The sequence below is a fragment of the Piliocolobus tephrosceles genome, chromosome 6, assembly GCF_002776525.5.
Source record: "Piliocolobus tephrosceles isolate RC106 chromosome 6, ASM277652v3, whole genome shotgun sequence".
Taxonomy (NCBI): domain Eukaryota; kingdom Metazoa; phylum Chordata; class Mammalia; order Primates; family Cercopithecidae; genus Piliocolobus; species Piliocolobus tephrosceles.
This window is the reverse complement of record NC_045439.1, coordinates 33,162,031-33,188,395: the sequence shown is the minus strand read 5'-3', so window position 1 is coordinate 33,188,395 and position 26,365 is coordinate 33,162,031. Positions and strand designations below refer to the sequence as shown.

Here is a 26,365-nt window from a genome sequence, read left to right as displayed (position 1 = left end):
TTGAGAGCATCGTCGTCTTCCTCCCAAATTAACTGCATATGTTTCACCATTACGCATGACTCTGGGACAGTTTTTCAATCATTTAAAGAATGTATTATGCTATTCCTATTATGCTAAGATTTATAAGGACTGAATAATAACTACTTTTTTTTTTTTTTGAGACGGAGTCTCGCTCTGTCGCCCAGGCTGGAGTGCAGTGGCCGGATCTGGGCTCATTGCAAGCTCCGCCTCCCGGGTTTATGCCATTCTCCTGCCTCAGCCTCCCAAGTAGCTGGGACTACAGGCGCCTGCGACCTCGCCCAGCTAGTTTTTTTTTTGTATTTTTTTTAGTAGAGACGGGGTTTCACCATGTTAGCCAGGATGGTCTCGATCTCCTGACCTTGTGATCCGCCCATCTCGGCCTCCCAAAGTGCTGGGATTACAGGCTTGAGCCAGCGCGCCCGGCCAATAAATACTTTTTAAGGCTTTTAAATTTGAGATGTAATTCATACTACATAAAATTAATCATTTTAAAGTAAACAATTCAGGACAGGCACGGTGGCTCACGCCTGTAATCCCAGCATTTTGGGAGGCTGAGGCAGGAGCATCACTTGAGGTCAGGAGTTCGAGACCAGCCTGGCCAACATGGTAAAACCCTGTCTCTACTAAAAATACAAAAGTTAGCTGGGTGTGGTGGTGCATATCCCAGCTACTTGGGAGGCTGAGGCATGAGACTGGCTTGAATCCAGAAGGTGGAGGTTGCAGTGAGCCAAGATCGCACCACTGCACTCCAGCCTGGGCAACACAGTGAGATTGCCTCAAGAAAAATAAACATAAAAATAAACAATTAAGTGGTAGTTAGTATACTCACAACATTGTAGAACCACCACCTTTATCTAGTTCCAAAACATTTTCTTGCACCAAAAGGAAAACTTGTACACATTAAGCAGTTGTCTCCATTGCCCCTCCCCACAGCCCCCGGCAACTACCAGTCTGCATTCTGTCTTTATGGATTTACCTATCCTGGATATTTCACATAAAGGGAATCATACAATATGTGGCCTTTCATATCTGGCTTAGTTTACCTAGCATACTGTTTTCTAGGTTCATCCACACCATAGCATACATGTATTTCAATGCTTTTCATACCTGAGTGACATTCCATTGTATGTATGTACCACAATTTTGTTTATTCATTCTACCATCAATGGACATTTGGACTGTTTACATCTTTGGCTATTGTGAATAGTGGTGCTATAAACATGTATTTTTCTTGAAGTACCTGTTTTCAGTTCTTTGGGGTACATAACTAGCAGTGAATTGCTGGGTCATATGGTAATTCTATGCTTAGCTTTTTGAGGTACCACCAATCTGCTTTTCACAGAAGATGAACCACTTTACATTCCCACCAGCAATGTATGAGAGCTCCAATTTCTCTACATCCTTGCCAACACCTGTTGTTTTCTGTTTTTTTTTTTTCAAATTATAGCCATCCAAGTGAGCGTGAAGTGGTATCTCTGTGGCTTTGATTTGCATTTCCCTGACTAATGATGTTGAGTATCTTTTCAAGTGTTTGTTGGCTAGCTGTATATCTTCTTTAGAGAAATTTCTTTTTTTTTTTTTTTTTTTATTTTTAAAATTTGAGACAAGGTCTCATTTTGTTGCCCAGGCTGATCTCAAACTCCTGGGCTCAAGCGATCCTGCTGACTCAGCCTCCGAAAGTGCTGGGATTACAGGCATGAGCCACTGCGCCTGGCCTTCTTTGGAGAAATCTCTAAGTCCTTTGCCCACTTAAAAATTAGGTTGTCTTTTTTGTTGAGATATAAAGGTTCTTTATATATTCTGGACACTAGATCCTTATCAGACATATAATTTTCAAACAATTTCTCCCATTCTATAGTTTCTTTTCACTTTCCTGATAATATTCTTTGATGCACAGTAGTTCCTAATTTTGATGAAATCCAATATATCTATTTTTTCTTTTGTTGCTCATGCTTTTAATGTCTTATTTAAGAATCCACTGCCAGATCCAAATTTGTTACGACTACCCTATGCTTCCTTTGAAGAAGTGTATGGTTTTAGATTGTTGATCTTTTTTTTTTTTTTTTTGAGACGGAGTCTTGCTCTGTTGCCCAGGTTGGAGTGCAACGTCACAATCTCAGCTCACTGCATCCTCCACCTCCCCGGATCAAGCAATTCTCCTGCCTCAGCCTCCCAAGTAGCTGGGACCACAGGCGTCTGCCACCACATCGGGCTAATTTTTTGATTTTGTGCGTGTGTGTGTGTGTTTTGTTTTGAGATGGAGTTTCGTTCTTGATGCCCAGGCTGGAGTGTAATGGCACGATCTCGGCTCACTGCAACCTCTGCCTCCCGGGTTCAGGCAATTCTCCTGCCTCAGCCTCCCAAAGTGCTAGGATTACAGGCGTGAGCCACCGCCTTAGTATTTACTTTTAGCTCCCATTTGTTGCTATTTTTGTGCCTACTTGTTCTTTTCTTTTACCCAGACTGCTCATCTGCGATACTTTCCATATATCCATTAGTAGAACTACTGTATTGTTTTCTTTTTTTTGCACTATCTTTATTAGGTTGTTGTAGCAGGATTTTGTTACTGCTATAAAAGAATCTGAAAACTGTCCATTATTTTCCTATGTACTCCAGTATAGTTAAATAGCATAGGAATTACTCTTTGAGTGCTTGACAGAACTGACTTGTGAAACCATCTATATTAGTTCCTTTTAGATAAAGAGACAGTTTTTGGTTTTGTTTTTTAACAGCTCTATTTTTTTTAAGGTTTGGGGCCTATTCAACTTTTCTTTTCCTGCTTAACTAGTAATGTATATTTTCCTAGAACATTTATAGCTAATCTAAAATTTCAAATGCATTAGCATAGGCTGGGCACGGTGGCTCACACCTGTAATCCCAGCACTTTGGGAGGCCAAGGTGGGCGGATCACCTGAAGTCAAGAGTTCGAGACCAACCTAGCTAACATGTTGAAAAACTCCGTCTCTACTAAAGACACAAAAAAATTAGCCAGGAGTGGTGGTGGGCGCCTGTAATCTCAGCTACTCAGGAAGCTGAAGCAGGAGAATCACTTGAACCTGGGAGGCTGAGGTTGCAGTGAGCTGAGATGGCGCCACTGCACTCCAGCCTGGCAACAAGAGCGAAACTCCATCTCAAAAAATAAAAAAAAGGTATTAGCATATACTCCAAGTATTCACATATCTTAATTTTTTGGGGTCTGTGGTTGAATCTCCCCACTTTCTTATCTGCAGTACTACATACCTGTGCTTTCTCTCATTTTCTATATTAAGGCTTACTTCTACTACTACCTTCAACTCAATCCCTCCATGTTTTCATTTTGTATTAATAATAAAATGAGAAAGTAGAGTTTTATGATCTCTGAGTTACCTATAGGATCTGAGGAATGGATACAAGTTTCAAAGTATTTCCAATGGGTATCATTCTATCACTTAGCTTAATCAGTTCAATTGGTCACATATAGCTATTTATGGCAGCCAAAAAGAAAAAAAAAAAAAAAAAGGAAGACTTGGTAGAAGGGAACAAAATTATTTCACTTATGGACTATTGTAGAATTGTGGAAACAGAAATAAGCTTTGTGTCTTATTAGACTATGAAAAAAAAAAGACCAATGAAATAAACATTATTAAAGAGATCCCTTTTCTTCTCTGAGACGCTATCTCACTGAAGAATTGCAGCTGATTTATGCTTAATGGCTAAAATATTTGACATTGGGACTTCTTTTGTTTGTATGCCTTTTCCAAACTCCTTCTGAGTAAGAAACTTTTATTCACAAAAATGTACTTTGGAAAAACTAGTATGTGGAATTTCATTCTTGGATGAATTAAGTCATTTTTCCCTTTCTTGAAAAAAGTATTTAAAAAATAGATTCCCTCCCCCTGCTTTCGTGATTTATCCATCAGAAGAAATGCAGATCTCTGACGTGAGAGACTCTATAGTCAGCAGTTCCCAACATTAACAAAAGTGACATAATATTCATCAAGTTATAAGGAGCTTTACAGTAACTTAACATGTACATACATAGCCTATGCTATATAGCAAACATAGTATGTAGATGTGCACAATACAATAGCAAAACTTGTTTTGAGACTTTAACCAAAGAGGAGTAGTTAAATTAAAATGGGCTATTCTTTAACTATAAATTTGGGCTACAATTCCATCTGAATAGACTGTATGACCTAAGCAGATGTGTTTAATCATATAAGTTTAGAGCTGAAAAAAATGTGAGATCCCAAAACTTTAATTTTCAAATGTGACATTACGTGTCCAAAAAGTTAACTGAGTTATACAAGGTCATATAACTTAGTAAAATTAACAAAGCCCAGGAATAGAATTCTGCTCTTTTGATTTCTAGATCTATCTTCTTTCAGCTACCTCACACAATCTCTCTGTTAAAGCTTACCTGCAACTCTCCTACTTAAGTCATGGTTTACAGTTTACTGTTATTACATATATTAACTTACCATTATTCTTCTTTAAAACGAAGAAAAGATGACAGAATTGGAATATAGTCATTTTGCAACCCTTAATGAATAAACCCAGGCAAAGATCATGAAAGAACTATTGCTATTTTCATCACAAGAGAATGACAATCAGCTATTGTGTGCCTTCTGATTAACAGTGAACACCACCAATGAAGTATTTCTGGGGGCGGGGGGGACTAAATATAACCAAGTCTCTAAAACTAACTACCAATTCAAAAGAAGTAAAGAAAACAAAGGAACAAGTTAAACAAAATGAGTTTTGGGCATTCTCATCTTGCTAAGGAGAGAAGGATTAGATTTCAGGACCTACCAGAGGAATGGGCTACATTGAACACCCCAGGCTTTCATCTGGAACACCTGGAAAAGTATGTCCTAGGAATGGAAGTAAATCAGAGGAAGACAGAGCCTTGCCAAAACTATAATCCAGCCTCAATTCTGTTAATACAAAATTTCACAAGGGCATTACTACAAGAAAGGAAACTTTACAGGCCAATCTGTCTCAAAAACATAGATGTGAAGTTTCTGAACAAAATATTAGCAAACAGAATCCCTTAATATACTCAATAAATTCAACTTGATCATGATGGGTACTAAGCTGAGTTTATTTCAGGAATGTAAAGTTGGTTGACTATTCAAAATATATAATCAATGGAATAAACCACTTAACAATTAAGAAAAAAATCATAATCATCTCAGCTGAGCATGGTGGCTCATGCCTGTAATCCCAGCTCTGTGAGAGGCTGAGGCAGGCAGATTACATGAGGCCAGGAATTCAAGACCAGCCTGGCCAATATGGTGAAACCCTATCTCTAAAAAATATACCAAAATGAGCCAGGTGTGGTGGCGCCTGCTTGTCTCAAAAAAAGCAACACTCTGTCTTAAAAAAAAAAAAAATTACAATCATCTCAATAAGTACAGAAAAACTTTTGCTAAAATTCAGTTTTCATTCATAGTTTTAAAAATATATCTTAACCATCCAGGCATGGTGGCTCACACCTGTAACCCCAGCACTTTGGGACGTGAAGGTGGGCAGATCACTTGAGGCCAGGAGTTCGAGACCAGCTTGGCTATCAAGGCAAAATCCCACCTCTACTCAAAATACAAAATTAGCTGGGTGTTGGTGGTGCATGCCTGTAATCCCAGCTACTCGGGAGGCTGAGGCACAAGAATTGCTTGAACCTGGGAGGTGGAGGTTGCAGTAAGCCAAGATCATGCCACTGCACTCCAGCCTGGGTGACAGAGCAAAACTCTTGTCTCAAAAAAATGTATCTATATCTATATATATCTTAACCAAGAGTAGAGGGGAACTTGCTTAACTTGAGAAACTGTGATAAGATTGAAAATGAAGCAAGAATACTTGCTATCACCAGTTCTACCCAGCGCTGTACCACAAGCTCTGCCCAGTGCAATGAGGCAAGAAAAAGAAATTATAAAAATTGAAATGGAAGAAATACAACTATAATATTCATAGACTGTATTATTGTATTAGTAGAAAAAAACAAAGAAGATTCAAATAAAATACTATAATAACTGCATTTAGTAAGGTTGCTAGATCTAATTTCAGTATACAAAAGTGGTTAATATTTTTATAACAGCAATAAGCAGAAAATTATATTTAAAAATCTACCATTTACAACAGCATCAAAACTGAATGCTTGATTTCATCCCCCATTCACAAATCTACTCTACTATCAACAGTCTTCCCCAAATTAATATATGGGAACGCCACCCTTCCAATTGCTCAAATCAAAAATGTTGGTACAGTTCAGGTGCAGTGGCTCACACCTGTTATCCCAGTGCTTTGGGAAGCTGAGGTGGTAGAATTGCTTGAGGCCAGGAGTTTAAGACCAGCTTGGACAACATAGCGAGACCCCCACCTCTAGAAAAAAATTAAAAATCAGCTGGGCATCTGTATGTAGTCCCAACTTGTCAGGAGGCTGAGGCAAGAGGATCACTTGAGCTCAGGACTTTGAGGCTGTAGTGAGCTATGACTGTGCCACTGCATTCCAGCCTGGGTAACAGAGGATGATCCTGTCTCTTAAAAAACAAGCAAAGAAAAAAAAAAAAAGTTGACTTCTCTTTTTCTTGTGACACTTCACAAATCTATCAATAAATGATATCAGCTCTACCTACAAAATATATCCAGAATCTGACCCCGTCTTACCACTTCCTCTGCCATTACCCTAACATAAGTCACATCATCTTCCATCTGGACTTCTGTAAAAGCCTCTTAAATGATCTCTTTGTTATCACCCTTGTTCGTCTACAGCAGAATCTCAGCACAGGAGCCAGAATGATTCTTTTAACATATAAGTCGTACAATCCTACTCCTCTGTTCAAAACTCTCCAATAGCTTCCTAATTATTTCCTTTTATTCATTCTGAATAAAAGCCAAAATCCTTACAATGGTCTATAAGGCCCTACACCAGTAGTTTGTCAATGGGGAGTGTTGAGAAAATGTATGTGGGCATTTTTGGTAACAATGACTGGGAAAATTATTCTTGGGTAGTGGACAAGGACCCATGGATGACAGCCATCTGGCTTCCTGTTTGACATTTGAATGTCCTACTGGACATTTACTTAGAAACTTACTCATAATTATTTTAGATTAGATGTAACTCCATTTTACATATATACACACAGTATTTTTTGCACAAATTGCTATGTCAATCAAAGGAAGGTTAGACTTTAATAAGAATTTTATCAAGAGTTTACCACTTCAGAAAATAACATCACCATTTACAATCCACTGTGGTATATGAGTTACCAACACATCATTTCTGTCTACATTTGCAGGTATCTTATCCACTGCAATTCTCTGTAAAAGTGTACTACTTTAGGTCTTCTAGTATCATTAGGTCCATTTACATACTGGATATAATTTTATCTAAAATTTCTGTTATTTCTTTATATACTTAGTTATGTAAGCATAAGTAGGTTATACTATGTATGCATTTCATTTCAGATAGTATAAGGAATACTGTTAACATGTTTGTACTGAAAATGTAGGTGATAGGGCTGACAGTATTGAAAAGTACTAAACCAATGTGGTATCCTGTTACTTATCTAATGTCATCTCTCCCTATCCTTTTGCTCTAAACACACTGGCCTCCTTGCTGTGCCTCTCCTGCCCCAGAGCCTTTGTACAGGAGAGAGAGCCTACTAGGCACTCTCCTGCCCCAGAGCCTTTGTACTTGCCACTCCGTTAACAATCTACTTCCCTCAGGCAACCTGAAATGCTTGCTTTCTCACTTTCTTTGTGTCTTTGCTCAAAAGTTACTTTTTCAGTGAGGGATTCCCTAACCATCCCATTTCATTTTTTGTTTTTGTTTTTTGTTTTTAAATAGAGATGGGGTCTTGCTATGTTGCCCAAGCTGGTCTCAAACTCCTGGGTTCAAGTGATCCTCCTATGTCAGCCTCCCAAAGTGTTGGGATTACAAATGTGAGCCACTGTGCCCAGCCACTAACCATTCTATTTTAAATTGTAACCCCTGCCCCGCACACTCCCTTTATACTTAAACCTCCCCCCAACCCCGGCCTTTTTTTTTTTTTTTAAGAACTGGCAACGGCTATTTATTCAGAGCTTGCTAGCAATGAGGTTAGTGTGGTAGAAACTTGAGGGCAGGCAGAAGAGTGGAAAACCTTCACAGGGCAGGCTCTAGGAGTGTCTAGATGGAGGCTGCTGGCCTGGGGAAGCTGGTGGCAGAAACTCAAGGCAGAGCATCCTATGTGACTAGCCAGGGGTGCGGGCGGTGGGGGGGACACACTTGGCTTTCTCTGGTTGGTCCAGAGTTGGAAGCAGGGACAGAGATTAGGAAAGCTGGCAGTTACTGACTGGGCTCTGGCCATTTGAGGCCAAATGTTACAGAAGTGATTGTTTAGCCATCTGACTATATACTTGGTCTCTCACTGGCAGGATGCTGGGCCCTGGCTGCCAATTTCTGCAGTTCCTTGCTGCCTCCTATCTGTAAACGAGATTTCCAACCTTGAAAACAGTAGATTACGAAGACAGAGACTTACTTTGGATGGCTGACAGTAGCCCAGTGACCTCATGTCCCATGGGCCTCAGCTTCCCCACCTGATAAACAAGCAGCGGGGACATCCACTGATGCCCAAACACTAACCCCACCCCAGGCAAATTGCACCATCTGGCCCAGTGGTTGTTTACCTCAGGCTGTCCCCTCCCGCAGTGTGCCTGTCTCACAACCCTAATTCTCTTTGAACATACCAGATACTTTATATATTTACTTATTCATAGTCTAATACCCACTAGGATGCAAGCACGGTGCAAGGATTTTGTCTATTCTCTGCTTTGTTGCTTGCTGTTTTTGTAGTACTTAGAACATTGCCTGGTACACAGCAGACTCCATAAATATCTGCTAAATACATCAATGAATTATTGGTCTCATAGAGAAGAAAATGTACCACATTACTTAGCTCTACACTAAACAATATTAAAAGTCATAATAATGAAAACTTTTACAATAAACTCAAGACACAGAATGGGAGATTTAATTAATGGCTATAGGACAGAATGCAAATGACTGGTATGGTTTGGCTCTGTGTCTCCACCGAAATCTCATCTTGAATTGTAATCGCCATGTGTCACGGGAAGAACCTGATGGGAGGTGACTGGATTATGGGGGCAGTTTCCCCCATGCTGTTCTCGTGATAGTGAGTCTCATGAGATCTGATGGTTTTAAAAGTGGCAGTCTTTTTCCTGTGCTCTCACTGAGCTTCTCTCTCCTGCCACCACGTGAAGATGGTCCTTGCTTTCCCTTTGTCTTCCACCATGATTGTAAGTTTCCCAAGGCCTCCCCAGCCATGTGGAACTGTGAGTCAATTAAACCTCTTTCCTTTATAAATTACCCATCTTAGGTATTTCTTTATAGCAGTGTAAGAATGGACTAATATACTGACCTACATAATGTTACAAATAAAAGGAAAACAGTAGATATAAGCTTGAAGGTAAGAGAGTAAGGGGTTTTAGTATTTTTATTTTACATGGTGGGGAATCAAGATATACTACCTAAAGTTAATGGAACAATAAATTTATGAGTGTAGGATACCAACAGTAGAACTAAAAATAATAATTTAATTCCAAAAATCTAAGTGGAAAAGGGTCAAAGGTAAAAGGGTGTGTGTGTTAAGTCATCCTTTCTTTTTAGAGTAGAGAACAGTAGAAAAATGGGTAAATTAAGAGTAGTCAGTAAAACTGTATTATCTTTAAAAAATTAAAATATTACCAATGGTAAAAGCACAAACAAAAATGGTTAAAAGCATCACTATTAGAATGGAAATGGGGTAGAAAAAGTGTTGATTGATTGATTGATTGATTGATGAGGTCTGCTGTGTTGCCAAGGCTAAAGTGCAGTACAGGCAGGATCACAGACCTCTATAGCCTTGAACCTCTGGCATCAAACAATCCTTTCGCCTCAGCCTCCAGAGTATCTGAGACTACAGGTTACCATGCCTGTTGTTTTGTAACCAAGAGCTTATATTACTTTGATTTAAAAATATTTTAAAGTTTAAATTATATTCAACATTGTTTTAATAAACAATTTTTAAACTGTCATGAGTGATCGTTTTATGTTATAAAACTACAATATAGTACTTAAGGGAGAGAACCCTCTAGAGCTAAGCTACTGGAGTTCAAATCCTACCTTCAAATAGGATGGAATATCAAATAGATATTCCAACTATTCCCTAATAACATCATGTAACAGAAATCTTACTGCATACTAGGTCACAAAGAAAATAAGTCCTTAAGAGTAACAAATGAAGTTGAACTTCTCTCAAATATCTCACTGCTCTGATGCAAAGACGTTTCTTTAAATTTAAAAAAAAATTGTTTTAGAGAGACAAGGTCTCACTACATTGCAGGCTGGTCTCAAACCTCTGGGCCCAAGTGACCCTCCTGCCTTGGCCTCCCAAAGTGCTGGAATTACAGGTGTAAGCCACTGTCCCTGGCCTCATTTCTTTAAATTTTTACTGTTTCAGGTAAAAGAGCAAATTATGATGTCTGCCAGCATGCCAGCAAATTTAGCTGTGAAGACAATGTATCTGCTCCCTACTTATTTCATTGGTACTTATTTCATTGGTACTACCTTACTTATTTCATTGTAACCTTACTTATTTCATTGGTACTATACATGGCTGACATTAACTTTGGATCACTACTTGTCACACAGAGTTATCTTCCAAAAAGTTATACTGTGAGGCAGCTTTGAAATGAAACATTATTGTAGGTGCAGAAGATTGTCACAAAGGCAATAAAATTATAAGCACTGGAAAATGTCCTATCTGGGAAAAACAATAGAATTTTTAATACTAGAACAGGTTGGTGTGGTCAATGCATACCACTCAGATACCAAACATCTATCAAAAGCTTCAGGCCAACAATTCAAGAGAAGATATTTAATTTCTAGTATTAAAAATCCAATGAAGGAAAAAAACATGCAGATAAAAACTTCAGTATTCAGTTGGCATCTAACCAATGACAAGAGCAGCAGCGGCAACTAACATTTATTGTGCATTTACCACGTACCAGGCAGTGTTGTTTTTAATGTACTGTATTTACTCACTCAATTCTCAGAACACTTGTACAAAGCTAATAATCGCAAAGCCCAAATTCAAACTCAAGTTGTATAGCTTAAAAGTATATGCTTTGTTTTGAGACAGGTTCTCACTCTCTCACCCAGTCAGGAGTGCAGTGATGCGATCATGGCTTACTGCGGCCTCTACCTCCTTACCTCAGCTTCCTGAGTAGCTGAGGCCACAGTCACATGCCACCATGTCTGGCAAATTTTTTCTGTTTTTTTTTTGTAAAGACGGGGTCTCCCTATGTTGCGCAGGCTTCAAACTCCTGGGCTCAAGTGATCCTCCTGCCTTGGTCTCCCAGAGTACTGGAATTACAAGTGTGAGCCTCTGTGCCTGACCACAAAAGCGTATGCTTTTAAAGTGTTTTAGATACTGGTCTAGGATTTTATTACAGAACCACTGAAGAACGTGAGGTAGGTAAGTGACAAGACCATATCTGCAATTAGGAAGATCACTACTACAACACTGAGATAACAGTCTGGAGGAGAGACAGATTGGAAGCAAGAATAGTAGAGTTCTTATAATGGTCTAAGGGGGAAAAAAAGATAAGGACCTGACTAAAGTAGTGGCAGTAGGAAAATGAACAAGAGGACAGAGAGGATAGATATTTAAGAAGAATAAATATGATATAGTAACTGTGGCTGACATTGTTAGTTGCCTACATGACAGGCATTCTTTCAACCAGCATCCCTGCTGGAAGAACCTACCTCCCTCTATGGTACAGGTCGAAAATACAAAGTAATTGCTTCCTTAACTTTCCTCACAACTATGACATGGGCATTTGGTTCTAATCCTAGTCAGTGGGAATTAGTGGGAAGTCTCTGTGTGTATGTATGTAAGGGGCTGCCTTATCCTAATATAAAAAACATTTGCTCCTTTATTCTGTCATTAGATACTAATGAATGAAGGTACATACTCTTTAATTGGGTTGCTGGTGTCTGTTTGTTAATATTTTATCAAGAGCTTTGTGTTGATATCTATAAATTAATTTAGACTGTAATCTCCTTTTTGGATAATATCAAGTTTTTAAATACTACATATGTAAAAAGAATTTATAGGCTTATAAAAGAAACTTATAAAGCTTTAGGAAACAGATAAAGCATCAATTTTGTCTTTTTAGTAAAGCTTTTAATAGTGTTCCTTGTGAAATGATCTGGGCCTGAAGCCTATGTTAAGGGTTGGGGGTTGCCTATGTTGGGAATAGAAGATAAGGTACCTCTTTAATATCTTATGGTATTTCTTCTACATGAACTGTTCTGTCTATATTTTCAATTTGTTTTAGAGTCAGTTTTTGTCATTTATATAACCTAAGAGTATTACCAACTTTATCCATGTTTTCAAATTTATATAATAAAAATTTAAAATTTCAGTCTGTGATTATTTTCCCACTTTATTTTTTATTTGGTGCATCTCTGCTTTTATCTTGATAAATTATATTCAGCTACTTCTAATTTGGCATAATACTTTGCACCAAAATCTTCTGAAATCACAGATTATTACATGTTACATGGTAGGTCAGCCACTGGATTAGGAACTTGCCTCTGATAAATACTGAAATAATAAGAGCTCTACTTTCTGTGCTATGGCCACACACAAAATAAGAAATGCTTGTTATTAAAATACTAAAAATACTATCTGTTGTAACTTCTAGCACAATGGCAGTCCTTATCTCAGAAAGGTATGGTCTCCAAAACCATTTGGCAAATCATTTAATACAGCAAAATGGTTTAAGTGGTAAACACATGCATTTCTAGCATCCATATGCTCAATTCTCCATCTGTTCTATCCTATTTATACATGTTGGCACAATTCCTAGTAACAAATGAATAAGTACTTTATATCCCTAAACCAAAGGGATAAGAAAGCCCTTCCATCTCATTTAACAGTGAGTTAAAATAATGAGACCAAATAACATAACAAATGAGTATGAATTCTACATTCAGCCCCTTAATCTCTACCTCTCCAAATCTGAAGAATGACCTCCAGAATTTACCCAATAGAAAATCCACTTCAGCGTGCCATATGTTCTGCATAATCTGGTAAGATTTTAATTGCAAGCTAAAGGATTAGCTAGGATTCTGCCAATTTATTTACAACCAAAAATAATACCAGCATTAAAAAATATGTTAGTAGACAATTACAGGTAGATTCTTAGTATATTACTTTAATTGATGAAGCATACTGTTTAAATCCAGCAATCCCATTACTGGGTATATACCTGAGGGAACACAAATTGCTCTACCAAAAATACACATGCACTTTTATGTTCATCACAGTACTATTCACAATAGCAAAGATACGGAATCAACATAGATGCCCATCAGTGGTGGACTGGATAAAGAAAATGCGGTATGTATATACCATGGAATACAATGAAGTCATTAAAAAACCTGAAATCGTGTCTTTTGCAGCAACATGGATGCAGCTGGAGGTCATTATCCTAGCAAATTAATGCAGGAACAGAAAACCAAATACTGCATGTTCTCACTTATAAGCAGGAGCTAAACAGTGAATACACGTGGATACAAAGATGGGGAACAATAGACTTCAGAGCCTACTTGAGGTGGGAGGGTGATGGTCGAAAAACTACCTATCAGGTACCATGCTCACTATCTAGGTGATGAAAGCATTTGGACACCAAACCTCAGTGACATGCAATTTACCCGTGTAACAAACCTGCACCTGTACTCCTGAACCTAAAAAGATTTTAAAAAATCAATAGTTCTTGAAATTTTTGGTCTCAGGACTTAATTACATTGAGGATCCCAAGGTGTCAGTTATAGCTACTAATAATTACTGTAGTAGAAATTAAAAATAAGAACATTTGGCCGGGCACAGTGGCTCAAGCCTGTAATCTCAGCACTTTGGGAGGCCGAGGTGGGTGGATCATCTGAGGTCTGGAGTTCGAGACCAGCCTGGCCAACATGGTAAAACCCCGTCTCTCCTAAAAATACAAAAAGTATCCAGGCGTGGTGGCAGGTGCCTGTAATCCCAGCTACTCAGGAGCCTGAGGCAAGAGAACCCGGGAGGCGGAGGTTACACTGAGCCGAGATAGCACCAGTGCACTCCAGCCTGGAGGACAAGAGTGAGACTTCACCTCAAAAAAAAAAATTTTTTTTTAAAGATATTTAATTCATTTTAAAATAATTAACTCCATTGTGTGGTAAGTTGAATAACATATTTCTAATAAAAAATAACGATATTTTCCAAAACAAAGAAATTTAGTGAGAAGAGTGGCATGTTGTGATTTAATACTCGGCTTACAACTCTTGAAAAAGTCCTGGGATCTCACTTTGAGAAACACTAGATTAAGTTTCCTATGGGTATTTCATTTGCTGCATTAAAATTCCTCCTCCATTAAAAAAATTATCTCTGTAGGCCAGGTGCGGTGGCTTACCCCTGTAACCCAAGCACTTTGGGAGGCTGAGGCGGGCGGATCACCTGAGGTCGGGAGTTCGAGACCAGCCTGACCAACGTGGAGAAACTCTGTCTCTACTAAAAATATAAAATTAGCTGGGTGTGGTGACACATGTCTGTAATCCCAGCTACTCAGGAGACTGAGGCAGGAGAATTGCTTGAACCCGGGAGGCAGAGGTTGCGGTGAGCCAAGACTGTACCATTGCACTCTAGCCTGGGCAACAAGAGCAAAACTGTCCCAAGAAAAAAAAAAAAATTATCTCTGTTATACCAGCAGATAGAATTGCAAGACAAGCTCTGAAACCTACTTTAATTAATCATTACTGTTACCAATTATACTTATATAGATACTAATATATTTAAATATACACAGTGAAGATCAAACCAGCTGCAGTTGCACTTTATTATTGTCTAGTAATGGCTCACATTTCTTCAAGCTTCTCTCTCCTATTCTCTAGCTATTCCATTGTCCTCAAAATCCAATTCCTCAACTTCTCTACTCACTTATATCTGTCTTCACTTCCTATTTCCTTGAGAAAATAAGTCTTCAGAATAAAATTCCATCAATCTCAAGCCACCAATACCACAAACTGAGGTGAATTTCCAGCCTATTTTCCACCTGCACCTGCTAAAATAGAGCAGCATTCTTCCTTCATTTTAAAATGAATCCATTCTCTACATGCTTCTTTGTAAAAAGCATTTAATTATGCTCAAGTAGTTCCCATCTTAAAAACAAAACACAAAAGGAAATCACAGGTGATTTATTAACTTTGTTTTTCATATTTTAGAGACAGGGTCTTGCTTTGCCATCAAGGCTGGGGTGCAGTGGCGTGATCACTGCAGCCTTTACCTTCCGGGCTCAAGTGATCCTCCCACTTCAGCCTCCCAAGTAGCTGAGACTCATTCACTTTAAATGAGTACATTTCACGGTATGTAAATTATCTCTAATAAACCTGGCTTTAACCCCCCCACACTTACATGTTCCTTAACTTCACATTATCTTTGCTACTACTCTGCCTTTTGAAGATAAACTTTTATTCAAAAAAATTTAACAGCTTTACTGAAATATAATTTATAGAAGAAACTGTACATATTTAAACTCTACAATTTGCTGAGTTTTTAAAATACGTATATACCTGAGAAACCCATCACCACAATCAACAACAGACATAGCCACCACCACAAGTTTCCTTATGCCCCACGTAATTCTTCCCTTCCACCCCTCCCCCATCCTTATAAACGTTTTCAGACAAGCTTGAATTACATTTGTTGTCTAGATGTGTTGTCTCCTTCCTTATTTTGCATCCATTCACTCCTCAATCTGGATTCAATACTCAGGATTGCACTGTAAGTGCTGTCATTATCATCAAAGTCACCAAGACTTTCAAGTTTTTAATCTAATGAGGTTTCATTTCTCACTTGATCTCTTTATAACATTTGACCACTTTCTCCTATGTTGAAACCTTGGTTTCTAAGACCATTCTCTCCAGGTTTCCTTTCGATCTCTTTGGCTATTTATTCTTACTCTCCTTTGAACAAGCCTATTTCACTGCCTGTCCCCTCTATGTTGGTATTCATTCCTCAAGGGTTTGTTCTAGGCCATCTTCTCACTTTCCCTAGGTAATCTCACCCACCCACAACTTTATGTACAGTCAGTCTGTATCATTCAAGGATTTGTCATCTGTAAATTTACCTACTCACTAAAATATATTTGTAACCCCCAAATAAAAACTCATGGTGCTTTCTTGGTCAGTGAGGATCTGCATGTGCATGTCCTGTAGGAACTTCAAAAGGAACTCATTTTCTCTACTCTCAAATTTGTTCTTCTTTAGTGAATGCCCCCAACACCCTACTAGTTGCCTTCATGGACAACCTTGTATTCCAAGCTCACTGGCGTCTAAGGCAAGGCAGAATGAAGCATCTTTTGCCCTGCTATATCTGACTGAGGAAATGCATCTACCTCGAGGATATGGAAAAAACATTCCAAATTCTGATTCTCCTATTGTACTCTGGGAGTCAGCTGTATATAAATGTATGAATTGGGAAGGGAAGGAGTGATGTAGGAAACGAAGAGAAGGGATGACACAACATAGCAGAGACACTGAATATCCTATTAGAAAGGATTTCAAAAAGCCATTTGGAAAGGACGAAACAAAACACACTGTAAATAAGCTGCCCTGCCTGCACAGTCTCTAAAGCAGAGGTCCCCAACACTGGGGGCCTTAGCCCAATACTGGTCAGTGACCTGTTAGGAACTGGGTCATACAGCAGGAGGTGAGCGGAGGGCGAGCAAGCATTACTGCCTGAGTTCCACCTCCTATCACATCAGTGGCAGCATTAGATTCTCATAGGAGCACAAACTCTATTGTGTACTACCCACGTGAGGGATTGAGGTTGTGCGCTCCTTATAAGAATCTAATGCCTGAAGTGGAACAGTTTCATCTCAAAACCACCTGCCCCAGCCCCCTAACCCCAGTCCATGAAAAAGTTATCTTCCATGAAACCAGTCCCTGGTGCCAAAAAGGCTGGGGACCACTGCTCTAAACCATATCCCATCTAGCTGATTTTATGACAAGTGAGAATTACACTGAAAGATATCAAAACTTATTCATCTCACACAACATACTTAAAAGCTATAGATTTCACTGATTAGAAGAAGTGCTTCAATTAACTTTATTTCAATTATTTAAACACTGTATACAAACCTCTCAGAATCTGTGAATGAAGTGTTAAAAAAATATTATAAATAGGATATATGCTCACAAGAAATGTCACTAGTTCCAAAGGACATAGACTGAAAAGTAAAATATCTCCAATCCTCCATATTCATTCTGCAGTTATTTGTGTCTTCTTGATATTTCTTAAACGCAATATTCATATTCATATTTTTCTTTTAACTAAGAACAAAATCATACTACATAAACAGTTCTGCAGCTTGCCCTTATCACTTGATAATAAATACACTGGAACCAGGCACACTGGCTCATGCTTATAACCCAGCACTTTGGGAGGCCAAGATGGGCAGATCACCTGAGGTCAGGAGTTCAAGACCAGCCTGGCCAACATGGAGAAACGCCAACTCTACTAAAAATACAAAAATTAGGCCGGCTGTAGTGGCTCATACCTGTAATCCCAGCACTTTGGGAGGCCAAGGTGGGCAGATCACCTGAGGTCAGGAGTTCATGACCAGCCTGGCCAACATGGTGAAACCCCATCTCTACTAAAAATACAAAATTAGCTGGGCATAGTGGCAGGCACCTATAATCCCAGCTACTTAGGAGGCTGAGGCAGGAAAATCGGTTGAACCTGGGAGGCAGAGGTTTCAGTGGCCCGAGATTGTGCCATTCACTCCAGGGCCAACAAGAGTGAAACTGCATCTCAAAAAAACAAACAAACAAACAAAAAAACTAGCTGGGCATGGTGGCAGGCGCCTGTGATCCCAGCTACTTGAGAGGCTGAGGCATGAGAATCACTTGAACCCAGAAGCAGTGAGGCGTGGTCGCACCACTGCACTCCAGCCTGGTCGACAGAGTGAGACTCTGTCTCATACACATACATACATAAACACACTGAAGTCAGTGTTTCCTATGTCAATGATCATTGTCTCTGCTCAGGGCAATAAGAAAATAGGTGTCTTTTTTTTTTTTTGAGATGGAGTCTTGCTCTGTCACCCAGGCTGAAGTGCAGTGGCGTGATCTCGGCTCACTGCAACCTCTGCCTCCTGGGTTCAAGCAATTCTCCTGCCTCAGCCTCCCGAGTAGCTGGGATTACAGGCGTGTACCACCATGCTTGGCTAATTTTTGTATTTTTAGTAGAGATGGGGTTTCACCGTGTTGCCCAGGCTGGTCTCAAACTCCTTACCTCAAATGATCCACCTACCTCAGCCTCCCAAAGTGCTGGGATTACAGGCATGAGCCACTGTGCCCGGCCTGTGTCTTTTTTTTTTTAAGATGGAGTCTCGCTCTGTCACCCATGCTGGAGTGCAGTGGCCGGATCTCGGCTCACTGTAAGCTCCGCCTCCCAGGTTCATGCCATTCTCCTGCCTCAGCCTCCCGAGTAGCTGGGACTATAGGCGCCCGCCACCTCGCCTGGCTAGTTTTTTTGTATTTTTTAGTAGAGACGGGGTTTCACTGTGTTAGCCAGGATGGTCTCGATCTGCTGACCTCGTGATAAGCTCGTCTCGGCCTCCCAAAGTGCTGGGATTACAGGCTTGAGCCACCGCACCCGGCCCTGTGTCATTTTTAATACTACTCTTTTTCATTCCTTAGATTCAGCTCATCTCCAATTTCTATTACCTTTACCTCCTTTTTTTTTGTTTTTTTTTTTTTGAGACAGGCTCTCGCTGTTTCCTAGGCTGGAGTGTAGTGGTGCAATCATGGCTCACTGGGCTCAAGTGATCTTCCCACCTCAGCCTCCTGTGTAACTCAGACGACAGGTGTGTACCACCACATCTAGCTTTTTTTTATTTTTATTTTTGTAGAGATGGGGTCTCCCCGTGTTGCCCAGGCTGATGTTGAACTCTTGGGCTCAAGCAACCCTCCCACCTTGGCCTCCCAAAGTGTTGGGATTACAGGTGTGAGCTGCCATGCACAGCCTACCTTTACCTCTTAATTATCTATCAATTTATTTCATTTCTCTTCATCTTCACAGTCACCACCCTAGTCTAACCTACTATTATCTCTCCTTTGAATTACTGTGATAATATTTTGCTAGGCTCCTTGTATCTAGCATGGGCTACTTCCAAACTACACTGCAGCCAAAGTCATTTTTTCAAAGTGCTTTTCTGGCTTGGAGTTGGCTGAGTATTGAAAAATTACCAGTTGAATACAATGTCCACTATTTGGGTGACAGATACACTAAAAGCCCAGACTTTACCACTATGCAATATATGCATGTAAGGAATTTGCACTTATACCTCCTAAATCTATAAATACATACATTTTTAAAATAAATAAGATGGCCGGGCACAGTGGCTCATGCCTGCAATCCCAGGACTTTGGGAGACTGAGGTGGGCGGATCACAAGGTCAAGAGATCAAGACCATCCTGGCCAACATGGTGAAACCCCGTCTCTACTAAAAATACAAAAATTAGCTTGGCATGGGGGCACACGCCTATAGTCCTAGCTACTTGGGAGGGAGGAGCATCATTTGAACCCTAGAGGTGGAGGTTGCAGTGACCAGAGGTTGTAGTGAGCCGAGATCGCACCACTGCGCTCCAGCCTGGCAACAGAGCAAGACTCCATCTCATAAATAAATTAATTAATTAAATTAAATAAGTAAGATACTTAATACATATACAAAATGCTTTTCTGATACCACATTCTTGCTTTAAAAAAACCATTTACAGAGTTTGGGAAGATGAAAAAGTTCTGGAGATGACTGGTGGTGATAACTGCACACCAACATGAATATACTTAATACCGTTGAACTGTACACTTAAAAATGCTTACAAGGGGCCAGGCGCAGTGGCTCACGCCTGTAATCCCAGCACTTTGGGAGGCTGAGATGGGCGGACCACGAGGTCAGGAGATCGAGACCATCCTGGCTAACACGGTGAAACCCCATCTCTACTAAAAATACAAAAAATTAGCCGGGTGTGGTGGCGGGCGCCTGTAGTCGCAGCTACTCGGGAGGCTGAGGCAGGAGAATGGCTTGAAGCTGGGAGGTGGAGCTTGCAGTAAGCTGAGATGGCACCACTGCACTCCAGCCTGGGCAACAGAGTGAGACTCCATCTCAAAAAATAACATAACATAACATAACATAACATAACATAACATAACATAAAAAAAAGCTTACAAGGATTAATTTTATGTTATATGTACTTTACCTTAATAAATAATGAAAAGAACACACCATTCAATGGCTTCCCATGTCCAAAATCCTTAGCATGGCCTACAAAGCCCTACCCTGCTTTCCTACAGGGTCATCTCATACAATTTTCTGCGTTACAGTTTTCCTTTATCATTCTTTCCTCTTGTCACCCAGTGCCTACTTACACATGCTTTCCATAATCTTCTAATGCTCTATTCACCTTTTCATCTAATTAATTCCCACTCAATCTTCAAACATCAGGTCAAACTTTACTTTCACAGGGAAGCCTTACTCTGATTCTATAGTCTAGGATCAAGTATTTTTTCTTACATGTTCTTACAGAACCAGATTTCCTTTCTTAAAAGTATTTACCTCAGGTTATAATAATATACTGTTTTTTTGGTTTGGTTTTTTTTTTTTTTTTTAAGACAGAGTCTCTCTCTGTCGCCCAGGCTGGAGTGCAGTGGCACAATCTCGGCTCACTGCAAACTTTGCCTCCCTGGTTCACGCAATTCTCCTGCCTCAGCCTTGTGAGTAGCTGGGATTATAGGCACCTGCCACCACGACTCGCTAATTTTTTTTTTTTTTTTTTTTGTATTTTTAGTAGGGACAGGGTTTCACCATGTTAGCCAGGATAGTCTTGATCTCCTGACCTCATGATCCGCCCACCCTGGCCTCCCAAAGTACTAGGATTACAGGCATGAGCCACTGTGCCAGCCCTGTAATAATATATTGTAATGCAAATATCTAATTAAAGTCTGTTTCCCTTACAAGAAGACTGTGAACTCCACAAGAAAAAAAACTATGTCTTTTTTGCTTACCACTTAGCATATGCCTGGCATATGACAGATGTTCAAAAAATATTTATTAAATACATAATATAGATCTACCTTACTTTAAAAAAATGGTAACTGCAAAGAATTCAACTTAATGGATGTCACAGTTTCTTTTTTTTTTTTTTTTTGAGACGGAGTCTCGCTCTTGTTGCCCAGGCTGGAGTGCAGTGGCGCAATCTTGGCTCACTGCGACCTCCACCTCCTGGGTTCAAGCGATTCTCCTGCTTCAGCTTCCCAAGTAGCTAGGAGTACAGGCAAGCACTACCATGCCCAGCTAATTGTTTTGTATTTTTAGTAGAGAAGGGATTTCTCCATGTTGGTCAGGGTGGTCTCAAACTCCCGACCTCAGGTGATCTGCCCACCTCGGCACCCCAAAGTGCTGGGATTACAGGCGTTAGCCACTGCACCAGGCCTGTCGCACTTCCTTTAACCAATTCCGGAATGATGGGAATTTAAGTTGCTTCCATATTTTTTATATTACAAATCTTATGATGACCACTCAGGCCAATATATCTATAAATGTACTTAAATGCAATTCTTAAATGTAAAATTGCTGGTGAAATGAAAAGTGCATTTAAAATCTTAATAAAGGCCAGGCATGGTGGCTCAGGCCTGTAATCCCAGCACTTTGGGAGGCTGAAGCGGGTAGATCACCTGAGGTCAGGAGTTTGAGACCAGCCTGGCCAACATGGCAAAACCCTGTCTACTAAAAATACAAAAATTAGCCAGGCATGGTGGCGCATGCCTGTAATCCCAGCTACTCAGGAGGCTGAGGCAGGAGAATCGTTTGAACCCAGGAGGCAGAGGTTGTAGTGAGCCAAGATCTCGTTACTGCACTCCAGCCTTTGTAACAGAGCAAGACTCCATCTCAAAATAAATAAAATAAATAAAATCTTAATAGATATTTCCAAATTGCCTCCCTAAGAGGCTGTAATTTATACTTCAAGCAACCAATGTGCCTCTTTCTACATACGCAATATTCAACTTAAATAGCCAAAGTAAGCCAACTGTATGGTGGGGGAGATAATACAGAAAAAAAAAGTATTCATTTTTATGTAAGTAGGATTTTTCTCATAATTTAATGTCATATTAAACATTTAAAATTAAAATATTATTTCTATTAAAAATTTCAGCAAATGAGTTAAGTAAACAAAGTTAAGTGATTAGGAAAACTCCTAGTTATTAAAAGACGGTGGAAAAGTTAGTGTATTTAAAAAGCCATGCATTTCTCTAACCTGTATATTTAAGATCACTTTTCCTGTCATATGGAAGATTTTTTTTTTCCTTTCTGAAGCTTTAGCCCATATTTCAGTCAGTGGTACTGAGGCAGTAAAAAGGAGGAAGAAAATCATAAGAATATTTACACTTATAAGACTACATAGACCGAGTGTGGTGGCTCATGTCTGTAATCTCAGCACTTTGGGAGGCTGAAGCAGGCAGATCACTTGAGGTCAGGAGTTCAAGACCAACCTGGTCAATGTGGTGAAACCCTGTCTCTACCAAAAATACAAAAAAATTAGCTGGGCGTGGTGGTGCATACCTGTAGTCCCAGATACTCGGGAGGCTGAGACAGGAGAATTGCTTGAACCCGGGAGGAGGAGCTTACAGTGAGCCGAGATGGTGCCACTGCACTCCAGCCTGGGCGACACAGCAAGATCCCATCTCAAAAAAAAAAAAAAAGAATATATAGGAAATAGGCTGGGTGCAGTGGCTCATGTCTGTAATACCAGCACTTTGCACTTTGGGAGCCGAGGCGGGAGGATCGCCTGAAGTCAGGAGTTCGAGGCCAGCCTGGCCAACATGGTGAAAAACCCCATCTCTACTAAAAATGCAAAAATTAGCTGGGTGTGGTGGAGCACCCCTGTAGTCCCAGCTACTCAGGAGGCATAGGCAGGAGAATCGTTTGAGCCCAGGAGGTGGAGGTTGCAGTGAGTTGAGATCATGCCCCTGCACTCCAGTCTGTGCTATGGAGAGAGACTGTCTCAAAAAAAAAAAAAAAAAAAAAAAAAAGGAGGAATATTTAGTAAATAGACAAAAAATTAACATTTCATATCAAACTACAATTTTTAAGATATTAACATTTGGTCTAATTCTATTTTTTTGCCCCCACATTTAATACCTCTCACACTGTGATTACATAATATATTGCTTTTTATTAAATAGCAAATAACATATACATTTCTTTCATTTCACTAAAATATGACCTGTCTCGGGCAATACAAAGAAAAGCACCTGTATATCACTGCCTTCTCAGGATCTTCACTATGTTCTTAACTTCTATGAGTCTCCACTTTTTGATCTTACAAATGAAGGCATTAGTTTAAATGACCTCTGTACCATTAAAAGTTAGAAGATTAAAGGGAAAACTCCCTTTTATTTAACTCTTCTCATTTAAGGATTTCTAAAATACGCAAGACTTGTATTTAAGAGAGCTGACTTACACTCCCTCAGCTTCACCAGTTAGTAAGCATATTCCACTGAAAATTTGAGTCCTGATAATTTAGGATCTTTAGGTATTTCAGGATTAGTATTCTTATCAGAATATTTGACTCCACATTATATAGCAGAAATTCATATTTAAATATAAAAAGAAAACTCCCTAATTAAAATCTATCTTGTTTTCCTTCTCATTATTTTCCTTTCTTTCTCATTTAATTCTATCATTGAAGCAGAGTATGAAGGGATTTGATTTTTGGAGGGTTCTCTTAATTGTCCTTATTAATGAGATTTCACATACACTAGATTGTCAGTTATTTTCCACATACAGACTTATAGAAACATCAGCTCTTACCTTAACTGGGAAGCTACATTTTCCAGTGCGAACGCCTTCTTCATCTGTCTGCCACTGATGTGGACGACTGGCCTCTGGAACATAAACATCCTTCTTTCTCCTAAAACTTTGCCGTAGTTTGTTCATTTTAATTTTTACAGCCTGAAGACAGACGGAAAAAAATATTTAAAAGAAATATTACCTTCTTACATATTTAAACTTTGGATTACCACATTAACCAAAAATCTAATGTCCAAAATTAAAGGTTTTGGCTTTTATCTAAGCAATATATAATTATTATGTAACCACAATGTAAAGGGAAAATGAATGATTAGAACAATTCCTCTTAGAGTAACACTAAGTTCAAACAAACAAATCATTTTACCTTTTGAAAAGATAACTACAATACTGGTCCTTGTAATAACAACAATAACTTCTAGTAGGATTTGAAGACATATTATCCTAAGAATTTTCAAGAACTTTAGTTATAACAAACCAATGAGAAATTCTCCCTACCCATCTACCTCTCAAATCCATTCCAACACCTGAAAATGGAAATTTGTACATATGGGCCAAATTATAGACTGCTAACAGTTTCTAAAAACCTGTATACTTATTAAGAAAAAAATCATTCTGAAACACTAAAATTTAGGAATCTTTTTGCCTCACTATTAGCATATAAGCAAAGCAGGGATTACCATCACGTTTTTATAAAAGATGTTATGAAGAATAAAATAAAGTTTTCTTTAAACACACTTAAAGCCAGGCGCAATGGCTCATGCCTGTAATCCCAACACTTTGGGAGGCTGAGGTGGGCAGATCACTTGAGGTCAGGAGTTCAAGACCAACCTGGCCAACATGGCAAAACCCCGTCTCTACTAAAACTACAAAAATTAGCCAGGTGTGGTGGCGCACACCTGTAATCCCAGATACTCAGGAGGCTGAGGCAGGAGAATCACTTGAACTCAGGAGGTGGAGGTTGCAGTGAGCCGAGATCACACAGCCTTGGTGACAGGGTGAGAGTGTGTCTCAAAAATAAGTAAATAAATAAATAAGCACACTTAAAGAAAAAAAAATGTGCTACCAGGACTAAATCTAGAGAAAAAACATTTTTTTTTTCAGACAGTCTCACTCCGTCACTAAGGCTAGAGTGTAGTGGCATGATCACAGCTCACTGCAACATTTATCTCCCTGGCTCAAGCAATCTTCCCACCTCGGTCTCCCAAGTAGCTGGGACTACAGAGACATGTGCCACCACACCCGGCCTTTTTTTTTTTTTAAAGTAGAGATGAGGTCTCGCTATGTTGCTCAGGCTGGTCTGAAACTTCTGAGTGAAAGCAATCCTCTTGCCTTGGCCTCTCTAAGTGCTGGAATTAATTACAGGCGTGAGACACCACACGCGGCCAGAAGAATTTCTTGTAAGCAGTATGACATCAGAATGCCTTTCCATATCGATAATCATCATAGTAACATAAAAAAAAAAAAAAGACAAAGGTACAAGTTTCATTATCAACTTTGTAACTAAAAGGTGTTGGCCAAGTGTGGTGGCTCGCCCCTGTAATCCCAGCACTTTGGGAGGCCGAGGCAGGTGGATCACTTGAGGTCAGGAGTTGGAGACCAGCCTGGTTAACATGGCGAAACCCCATCTCTACTAAAATTACAAAAAGTAGTCAGGCATGCTGGTGCACGTCTGTAATCCCAGCTACTTGGGAGGCTGACAGGAGAATTGCTTCAACCTGGAAGGCGGAGGTTGCGGTGAGCCAAGATCACGCCACTGCACTCCAGCCTGGGTGACAGAGCAAGACTCCGTCTCAAAAAAAAAAAAAAAAGAAAAAAAGTGTTATAGTCAGTTCTTTATTGTGTTACTGGAAGAGTTACCTCTTGAATGCTGTCAAAGGTACAGTAGAAATCACAAAACTACAGAGAAAGGAGACCTAACTGAGAAGAAATTATAAAACATTCAAAAAAACAACAAACATAGTAAGTACCCCCTTGCAGAGTAAAATCTCAAAATCTTAAACTAATACCTCCAATTTTCTGTTAAGAAGCATAAGAAGCATGTCTCACTCTTTCCATGAAGGATGTAAGCACCTCAACTAGCCTAAAAGTGATCTTAACTCAAGAAAATGATGTGACAAAGCTATAAAAAGCTGTCTTTTCTGTCAGGAGTGTTAAATAGCAATGGATTGAACATCAATTCCTACAAGTCACCAATGAAAGACTTGGAAATCGAAGTTTCATTCTGAAGAAAGTCATTTTTTTTTTTTTTTTTTGAGACGGAGTCTCGCTCTGTCGCCCAGGCTGGAGTGCAGTGGCCGGATCTCAGCTCACTGCAAGCTCCGCCTCCCGGGTTTACGCCATTCTCCTGCCTCAGCCTCCCAAGTAGCTGGGACTACAGGCGCCTGCCACCTCGCCCGGCTAGTTTTTT

The 26,365-nt window shown here is 39.6% G+C and overlaps 1 protein-coding gene across 10 annotated transcripts in view; it reads right to left on the bottom strand.

Annotated features, from left to right (window-relative positions):
* NUMB (NUMB endocytic adaptor protein) overlaps window positions 1–26,365 on the bottom strand; it is a 198,596-nt gene that overhangs the window by 65,136 nt on the left and 107,095 nt on the right. For all 10 annotated transcript variants that reach the window (XR_002724690.1, XM_023183267.1, XM_023183328.1 and 7 more), the window contains one exon: window positions 23,959–24,099. Coding sequence is in view for 9 of the 10 variants with exons in the window: in XM_023183267.1 (XP_023039035.1) it covers window positions 23,959–24,084 (126 nt within the window). In the remaining variant the exon portion in view is untranslated. The remainder of the gene's footprint in view (window positions 1–23,958; window positions 24,100–26,365) is intronic.